Source organism: Puntigrus tetrazona, chromosome 3 (genome assembly GCF_018831695.1).
Source record: "Puntigrus tetrazona isolate hp1 chromosome 3, ASM1883169v1, whole genome shotgun sequence".
NCBI lineage: Eukaryota > Metazoa > Chordata > Actinopteri > Cypriniformes > Cyprinidae > Puntigrus > Puntigrus tetrazona.
In genome coordinates this window covers 20,163,580-20,173,562 of record NC_056701.1, presented here as the reverse complement: position 1 = coordinate 20,173,562, position 9,983 = coordinate 20,163,580, and the positions used below count along the sequence as shown (strand labels likewise).

Here is a 9,983-nt window from a genome sequence, read left to right as displayed (position 1 = left end):
TCACAGCCAGAGAGCCTTAGTATGTTTACGATGAGAGGTCAACACATGGCTCTCTCTATCCGTCTATCTATCTATCTATCTATCTATCTATCTATCTATCTATCTATCTATCTATCTATCTATCTATCTATCTATCTATCTATCTATCTATCTATCTATCTATCTGTGGCAGAAGTGACACAGACACACACACAGGTAGGAGTCGGATTAATTAGCCAGCGTGACCAGGCATGATAGATGAGCGTATTTGTGTGTTCGTTTGTGTTTATTTGTAGAGGCAAATGTCCTGGTTCTGTGTCACGTCCTTGCGTGTGTGCAACCCAAACCAAAGGGCCAGCCTCTTTAAAACGATTATTCATCTGAGCACACGTTCTCACACACACATACACGGACCTTATGCAAACGCTATGAAAAACAGTGCCCAAAAACCCTCAAACATAAAGATTTTTTTTTGTTGTCATTTGTCAGTCTGTAATGTATTCAGCCAACGTAGAGGGCAGTGAAAGGTACTTATTTTGGGTTTGAGCATGAACACCAGGCTGCTTTTCAAGAGCTCTGTGTTTGAGGTAGCATCGGTGAGACGGTGGTCCCTGCAAATGCCAACTTCAGAGAGAGAGAGGGAGCAAACGAGAGAGCGAGAGAGTGTGAAAAACTGCAGCAAAGATCAGATAGCAGACAAGGGTGAGAGAGAGAAAAAAGGAGAGAGAGAGAGAGAGAGAGAGAGAGAGAGAGAGAGAGAGAGAGAGAGAGAGCAGTGTTTTAAACGTTCAAAGAGAGAATCGTCGGCGAGGTGTCGTACCGAAGCATTAGGGAATCACTGGACATGCCAGACCCTCAGGGATGACCAAGGAAGATTACTGGAGCGTCGGAATCAGCGCTAGGGAACGTTAACGGAGCATTCGGAGGCTGTTAGCTTATAATCTGCAGCCTTTAGATAAGAACCTCCTTCGAATACATGCGTACATGAGTGCGAGTTTCCATCTGTGTATGTGACGCTAAAGATGAGGACCTCGCTGGACAGTCAGGATCCCTTTTTTTTCTTTAAATCTGGGATTTTTCCTGTAGAGGAACTGTGAGGAACTCAGTGGAATCATGCTTTAGCTCAACTTCAGATCTCTTTCTTATATATTTCCATGCGCACGAAGGGAAGAAAAAAGGTAAGCAGACTGTGTACGTATTCTTTCAGCTTCTCTCAGCTCACTCACGTGGACAGTCTACAGGTATTTTCTGCAACCTGTAGGCGTTTTTTTTTTTTTTTTTATGTCTGCAAGCGTTCTGATGGCTTTAATGCGTCTCACATGAATAGAGTCATAATGAGAAGGTGATGGTGATCATCATTGCATATTCTGTTCTTTCCATTGCGTGTCATCAAATCAATGAGGGGACTGTCACACCCAGCATTCCCACAGTGACGGATGTCCCCTGCACATGTTGAGCTCTTCCTTGATTTGAAAAATCACGCATGCATTTCAATGGAAGCATAAATTCAAACGAAGTCTAAATATAGATACGGTCAGCGCTATCCAATTCCTGATTGTGTAAAGGCTGTACGTTCAACACACAGGCACCTGTTTGGATGGATATAGCATGTTAAAACAAATCAAATCATGCAAATGTTTTGCCACAAAAAAAAAGTCACTAGATGCAACTGTTTTCAGCGCTGCGCATATGGCGAAGGGGATACGAGTCGAAGTTCATAAAGTTTATTAAAGGAGACTGATGCAGCTCTTCGGGGGCTGTGGAAATGTTTGGTGGAGTAATATCTGAAGTCTGTCAACTGCCTGTCAAAGTTCTTACAATCTGTCATCACTTTAATTCCTCATCACATTTGCCATTTCGGGACTGGAGGAGCTGTGGGATGGGTAGAATATGTTAATCGTTCGAGGATTAAAATGACAGCTGTCCCTTTTGGTTCTAAGAGTGTAAATAAAGCAAAAAGAAAACAATGTTTTCTTCAGATGAAGTTTCCATTGAACATTGCCACAGGGCGCAGGCATTTATGTCAGATGCCCATAAACAAGCTTATCTTCTGCATATCAGAAAAAATCTTTAGCGACAATTCTTTATAAATGCAATAAAGTACAAAACATTTTAATTTTTCATATACATATAGAGAGGGTTCAGAAAAGAGATGATTGTGAAATGTATGTTTTAACACAAAAATGATAAACATGAAATAGATAAAATATTCTAAATTAAATGTTTTTTCATATATATATATATATATATATATATATATATATATATATATATATATATATATATATATGTGTGTGTGTGTGTGTGTGTGTGTGTGTGTGTATGTATAAAGTGTTTATTTGTATTGTATGAATATATATATATATATATATATATATATATATATATATATATATATATATATATATATATATTTGCTACACACAATATATGACAAATAAAAGAAAATTGCAGAATTGCTGAGGACAGAGCGTTTGTTAGTTTTTATCTTCAGCTATCACAGAACATGGATTAGTCTATCTTCGCTCATCATAGTACTGCTATCGAACCACTAAGTGGTCACTGGATCTGCTGACATTTAGATTGGAATTAGCTGACATCACATCAGGATGTAGTGAAGATACCGACCCCGCTGTCTCCCCTCGACTGGAAATCTACTTTATATTCTCACAGCTATCATTGAAAAACTTATTAAATGCTCAACCGTCTCTCTCTAGTCTCTTCTCTCAATTTGGAGTGATTGGCCACCTGGAAGATGACTAAAATACCACCGCATGAAGCCGACAGTCACCCCTCAAACAAACACACACACCTACACACACACACACACACAACATTTCTACCAGACAGGTTTCCATGGAAACCTCTATATCCCAGTTCTTCATGTGATTCTTTTAGTTTAGAGTACTGTAGAACTATGCTGCATTTTTCTGCAATCATGAGTACACATGAAGAAAATTATATGTTTTTCTCATTATCACTCTCGTTGAATCTGCGGCTTCTTAGCTATTTGCACTCACCAATATAGCAACACCTGACACTACCCAGCCCCCCAATGTGTGTGTGTGTGAGTGTGTGTGTGTGTGTGTGCATGTGAAGTTTGTGTGTTTTGATGTCTCTCTGTCAGTACAGTATGTCTTGGAGCGCAGATTCTTGCAAGTGTGTGTGTGCGTGCAGTAGGCACACTGAGACAGGCGTCTATTATTAGAAAGACAGATCACTTGACACAGGCACTGGCTAGACGCCTAAATCTGGACCCCACCGGCAGCTCCGGCTCAGAGCTCTGTCAAAAAAAAAAAGTGCAGTGAGAAAATTCGTTAATGATAATCACGATAACCATAACAACAAATCCCGCAGTACAGCTCCTCTCGAGCTATGAGGTGTGTGCACTTCAGCACTTCACTGCGCAAAGGTGCGGAGTTTCACAGCAAAAGTGCGAAATTACTTTAATTAGCTACATCTGCCGTGCAAAAAAACAGACGACGGATCTGCACATCTGCTCTTTCCTCGCTCACACTTACGGAGTAGCACTTTTGCACACACTCACACAACGGAGTAACACACGTTTTTAGCTGCAGTGAGAATTCGGGAGATTTATTTTGGGATTATTTTGGCCTGCATCACATAGGTTTCCCTTTCATTGACTTTCAATGTTTAAATACTATACAATTTATTTATGAAATAGAGAGTTCAGACTCTGATTTCTGATTGGATGAGACACATTCAAAGCTAAAAAATGCAGGCACCTGTTTCCTGTGATTGCATGCTTTATATTAATGTGCCACATTGTTAGGATACCATAAACAATCTACAGTTGGAGTAATCAACTAAATTACAGTTTGAAATAGTTGTTTATTTTAATTGTTATTAATAGATCTGGATATTTGTTACTATTTTCTAAAAGCATCATCTGAGGTCCTGTGTTATAGTGATTTAATCAGGGAGGCTTTGTGTCTTGCCAAAGAACACCTCTAACCACCTCCCATGTTTTTTTACATTTTAAATAATTAGTTGTCCTCAAAATTTTACATACACCTTGCAGGGTTGTAAAATGTTTTGGTAAAATGCTCACCAGAGTTGCATTTATTTAATTTGTAAAAAGAAATATTGTGAAATATTTCTACAAGTTAAAATAGCTTTCCTATTTTAATATATCTGAAGTCGTCATTTATACTTTAGATGGCAAAGCTGAATTTTTATCACCCATTTCTTTAGTCTTTAGTGTCACATGGTCCTTCAGAAAGCTTTTGTTAAAAAAAACTAAAAAAACTTTGCTGTCACTTTGATCAATAAAATGTGTCTATTGAATAAACATGAATTTTAAATGGTTATTAAACAAAATATTAAGAACCTTTTAAACATTCTTTTAATTAAATGCATTTTATGTGGAATTTACTTCAATGTGTGTTGTGCAACCATTTTAGGGCACTGCCAAATAAGAGCGATAAGATTTTATCCAATTTATTCGGTAACAATTTAGCGTAGGGACTAACTCTCACAACTAGGTGCTTAATAGCATGCCTATTATTAACATATTGGCTGTTTATTACTTATAAAGAACACATTCTGCATGACCATATTCTACATTCCTACCTACCTAACTATTAATAAGCAGCATATTAGAAGTTTATTGAAGCAAAAGTCATAGTTAATGGTTTGTTAATAGCGAGAATTGGACCTTAAAACAAATTTACTTCTGCGAGGGGGTTGAAAACATACGGTTATGCTCATATTATGCTCAAACAATATACATTGAACAAAGACTGCATGACTGATCTTATGTTTTGCTTCATCTTCAGGCAACGCAAACTGATCCTGTGCTGCTTTGGTACTCTCTCTCACTTACGGATTGGTTCTGGTCGGGCAGAGTGGCATGAGTGTGGGCAAGCCCCACCGCTACAACATCGTGTCATCGTCGGAGGAGGACGTGTACCGGCAAGGCAACATGCCGCCCGCCGGCAATGGATTTGGTAACGGCAAGATCCAGACGCTACCGAAAGGTGCGGAGCCGCTTGTAAACAAGACAGGCCAGTGCAACGTCAGTTTCGCACACATGGACGAGCAATCCCAGCGCTACCTCGCTGACATCTTCACCACCTGCGTAGACATCCGTTGGCGCTGGATGTTTGTCCTTTTCTCCCTTGCATTTGTCCTGTCCTGGCTCGCGTTTGGTTTCGCCTTCTGGCTTATCGCTCTTGTCCACGGTGACTTAGACCGGCCCACTAAAGATGATTTCACACCATGTGTCATGCAGGTCAACAGCTTTGTTGCAGCGTTTCTGTTCTCAGTTGAGACGCAAACAACGATTGGCTACGGATTCCGCTGCGTAACTGAGGAGTGTCCCTTAGCGGTGTTCATGGTCGTCTTCCAGTCCATCGTTGGCTGCATCATTGACTCTTTCATGATTGGTGCCATCATGGCCAAAATGGCTCGACCTAAAAAACGGGCGGAAACGATACTGTTCTCGCAAAATGCAGTCATCGCAATGCGGGATGGGAAGCTCTGCCTCATGTGGCGGGTTGGGAACTTGAGGAAAAGTCACATCGTAGAGGCTCACGTGAGGGCACAGCTTATAAAGCCCCGAATCACAGAAGAGGGCGAGTACATACCGCTCGATCAGATCGACATCAATGTGGGTTATGACCAAGGTCTCGACCGCATCTTTTTGGTTGCCCCTCTCACCATCCTCCACGAGATAAACGAGGAGAGTCCTCTGTATGGAATCAGCAAGCAGGACCTGGAGACATCTGATTTTGAGATTGTGGTCATACTGGAAGGGATGGTCGAGGCTACTGCGATGACGGCTCAGGTGCGCAGCTCCTACCTGGCTAGCGAGATCATATGGGGCCATCGCTTTGAGCCTGTGGTGTTTGAGGAACGTAGCCAGTATAAAGTGGACTATTCGCACTTTCATAAGACCTACGAGGTTCCCTCGACTCCACGTTGCAGTGCCAAAGACATGGAGGAGAACAAGTCCTTGGAGTCTGCCGCCAACTTCTGCTATGAGAATGAGCTAGCCTTCATTAGTAGGGATGAAGAGGAGCAAGAAGAGGACAGGGGTGAGAGGGGGACTGAGTTAGAGACACTTTCAGCCAATCTGAACTTCGATCAGAGGTCATATCACAAAGAATCCGAAATATGACCCTTGATTGTCACCTTTAAGACTTTGCTTTATCGTAGACTCAGCCTATTCTTCTAGTGTCGGTTGTAAAGGTTAGCTACAGAGCAATGCAAGTGCCATATGAAACCTTGACCCACCGTCCTAGAGCCATGCTGTAGTTGGGGGCAGGTCAGGAAAAGAAAGTGCTTTTTGTAGTTGTTGGAAATGCGAGGCCTTCCTGTAGGAAAACTTGAAATCTGATTATCTGTTTCATACTGTAGTTTGAAGTGATAGCTTTAAGTAGTATCATTATGCAATACTAAGCTAGCCTGGGTGCCATATTGACAAAAATTTTCTCTTGTTAACAAAATTTGCACAAAATAGGTTGTCAACCACTAGTGTGTTTGCTTGGATATAGAGTAGAACATGAGACACTCTTGTTTTGGTGTGATTTACAGCAATAAAAAAAAACTTGAAGACATTTATCCATGCTCTCTATATTCCAGTTTTTCCCCCCTTACGTCAGAGTTTTATTTTTACCGCGTAATGAGGTACTACTTTAGAGGTGTGTGAAAGATAATTAACACCTACAGAGATGCCAATTTACTGCTAACTGACAATGAGCAAAATGGTTCCCAGGCTAGCAAATAGCGAAGACACAAAGCTATTTATTCAGTATTAGAAAGTGAGTAGAAAATATATACTGTATGAGTTTGTGTGTGGATGAGTGAAAGAGGAGACATGATGGGATACAGTTAAACTTTTTTCCCCACAACAAACCATCAGTCGACATTCATTCTCAGGCCAGACACCCTTGAATAAAACAACTTGTATACTTACAATGACAGCCAAGAAAAACAAGAGTTTCATGTTGCTTCAGTGCCATATTAAACCCACAAATTATGGGTTTCTAAGTGTTGTAGCCAAATTTTAAAGCTCTAAAACCAACATATTTACAACATTACATGTGCTGCTAAAGCAACAGTTACATCGTGCTAGTGTGTGTGTACTTTATGAAATATGAACTTTAGTTTGACCTTTCTTTATTGGTGTTTCTTTCCTCTGTATCAAAACAGCTGCCCACTTGCGAATGTGAAAGGAAATGATCAATACCAAAAGCCAGTAGATCCTAAAGAATAAAAAGTCAGTATTGGATTAAGGGCACACTGAAAAAATAAATTTTTCCAACTTGTTTTCCTGTAAATAAAATAATTATATCCTTAAAACAATATATTTTTACTTGAAAAGCAATATCGTGTAACATAAATATTTAAATAAGTTTATATTTCTTATCTCAGTAGTATTTTTTTCTTTAAACAAATTTAGTGAGAAATAATTCTTGTAAGCAATTAGCCATGCAATGTTTGTTTCACACAGTTGAAAACTAAATTTTAAGTGTCCAGCATAATACGACAATTCCATTTAATTATACAAGTAGTTTTTCACTTGGAAACTACACCAAATGAATCTCAACATGCAACTAACAACAGACCAACACCAACCACCCACCTCTAATATCTTATGTGATAATTAGTGATTGTGACATTTTCCCTCCTTCAAAATCAGAGCAAAGTGAACGGAAGAGGTGAAAACGAGAGCCGGAGACAAAGAAGGAACAAAGGAGAGAGCGTTCACCCACTCACCTCATCCATCACTTTGCTCTGTGGGGGCAAATAAGTGTGCCTGATTAAATAAAGAAGGCATTATATAAGATGATTTAAATAAATTAAACGTTTCATCAAGGTAGATTATAGCTAAAGTCATCCTGTTTCGTAGAGAAGAGGGGAAAAAAAAAGAGATGATCCTCTCAACGTCATCCTCTCCAAAAATACAGTACCACACTAAACTACGTCACAAAACCATCATATAACCCACAGTCGCACAGTTTATTGTTTTTAAAAGTCCGTCTGGTCATGAAAGGAAAATGGAGTCATTAGTCACACTATTTTATGCAGCTGCATGGCTGTTTTCAGGTCATGTCCTCATAACCTCTTCAGCTGGGTTTCTGAGGGTGAAAGTGAGTCAGCTCATGATGATTTCAGCTCTTCAGAAAAGGTGGCAAGATAGATATAAAACAGTCAGGTACTTTATAGCAAATGAGCTTAGCCCTGCTGGAAAAACCAGGTCATACCAGTTTAAGGTGCTCAGACTGATTTTTGGATTATGCTAGCTGGTCTAGAGAGGTATACCAGCTCTAACCAGCTTGACAACATGTTGTAACCAGGACTATCAGCAGGTTTTCCAGCTGACCAACCAAGCTGCTTTGAGCGTGACCAACAATAACCAGCTTGGACCGGATACCATTTAAACCCACCTACGACAAGACCAAGCAGAGCGGGGCAGAACGCAAAAGTGGTGATAAAAATAAAGACACGACAGAAATTCAAAATCTGAAATGCAATAAAAAATCACGGCAATAGGATCCAAAAGTGTACCTTAGGGAATCAGAACTACCTGCAGGATTTATATTCTAATATTGAACAAAAATAAGTAATAAATCCACGTGGTGATGTGTAACTTTGTGCAGAGATACAGTATATGTTAAGAGTAAAGGAGATATGAGAATATTTGCAGCAATGAGCTTCGGGTAAATAAGTGCGATGCATAACCTCAAAGCATCAAATCTCACGTTTAATTGCATGTAACTGAATTCCATAATTTAAACACTGAGAGAAAATCAGGAAAACAACTGAAAACTCGCATAGCATGAGGGTACAATTAAGGAAAAAAACTGATCAAGCAAGTGTAAAACACGTATAGATGAATCATTTTCTGTCAGAAGCTGTGTAATCTAGCATGAAACAAATGTCATTGTAATGCGAGGGAGTGAAGTGTGAGTATTCAGTGATTAATATCTTGACACTCTAACATTCAACATGCATTTTAGCACAAAAATGACTAAGAAAGACGAGTGAAAGCTAATTTGAGCAATAGGTGAAGCTTATATGATTTTACAATCGCTAAAAATTCAAAGGCTGTTTTATAACAAATCTTGCTATTCAGCTACAGGTATCCTGCTGTCTGTCATCGGAAGAGAATCATAATACATAACCATGGTGACAAACGTAACCACGGAAACAGTCTATCTATAATTACTGGACATATAGGCCTATCTATAGATTTGTGTGTCTGGTGTTCCACAACAACCGTGCACCTTACACACATATTTTGTGGAAAAATGTTTCATTAATTGACCATAAATGCAACTGAATCATATTGTTAAGCCAACACTCGAACTTCAAAAATCCATTCAGTATAAAGCAAATGCCAATTGACAATCAACAAGTGATCTTTAAACAACATTGGGAATTACGGATTGCAATTAAAAAGATTAAGAATTAATTAAGGGAACATCCTACTGTATATAGGCCACATACTCTTATGGCCAGTGGAAGGGAGAGGAAGTCCACATGCCCCAGTATCGCCGGTCCATGTCTGTGCTTTGTCTTCCTCCCAAGGGTATGTCTCTAATTGCCATCTCTCTTTTAGTACATTATAACTATGGGAACCAGAAGCATGCGTGCCCTATAGGTTCAAGCCTAAAAGCTTTGAGAATACTTGTCACATACAAAGGTCAAAGAGATCATGCACATTTGCCTTCTGAGAAGGCTGGTAATTAATGCCAAATATAACATAAAACCGGGAGGGGAACATGGAACAGCGGGTTCGGTATTTACACATCTACTCAAGCGCTCCTTACATAATCCATGGAAGTGGCAACAATGTAGGGACTGAAAAATTAATTATCCGAGTACTCACAGTTTGACATTACTGGTTTTAATCTATTTAATGTCTCAAATACTGATACTGGGCCCAAGACTTTCGGAAAGACAAAACGAGCAACCTGCACAACACAGAAAACAGCGCACCATGAAACTGTACTAGATTCAAGAAGCGCACCTTA

General features: G+C 39.6%; 1 protein-coding gene across 2 annotated transcripts; it reads left to right on the top strand.

Moving 5' to 3' along the window:
* Nucleotides 1-569: 569 nt before the first annotated feature.
* On the top strand, nucleotides 570-7,238 carry LOC122342089 (ATP-sensitive inward rectifier potassium channel 12-like). Of its 2 annotated transcripts, none has more exons than XM_043235870.1 (2): nucleotides 570-1,170; nucleotides 4,779-7,238. In XM_043235870.1, the coding sequence occupies exon 2, from the start codon at nucleotides 4,853-4,855 to the stop codon at nucleotides 6,119-6,121; it is 1,269 nt and encodes a 422-aa protein (XP_043091805.1). In that variant the 5' UTR covers nucleotides 570-1,170; nucleotides 4,779-4,852; the 3' UTR covers nucleotides 6,122-7,238. The 2 variants fall into 2 exon arrangements, with proteins under 2 accessions (XP_043091805.1, XP_043091804.1); XM_043235869.1 differs by having other exon boundaries at nucleotides 571-1,157.
* Nucleotides 7,239-9,983: the final 2,745 nt, after the last annotated feature.

Excerpts from the sequence above, each read along its gene's own strand:
- LOC122342089 (XM_043235870.1), top strand. The coding sequence starts at position 4,853 with ATGAGTGTGGGCAAGCCCCACCGCTACAACATCGTGTCATCGTCGGAG.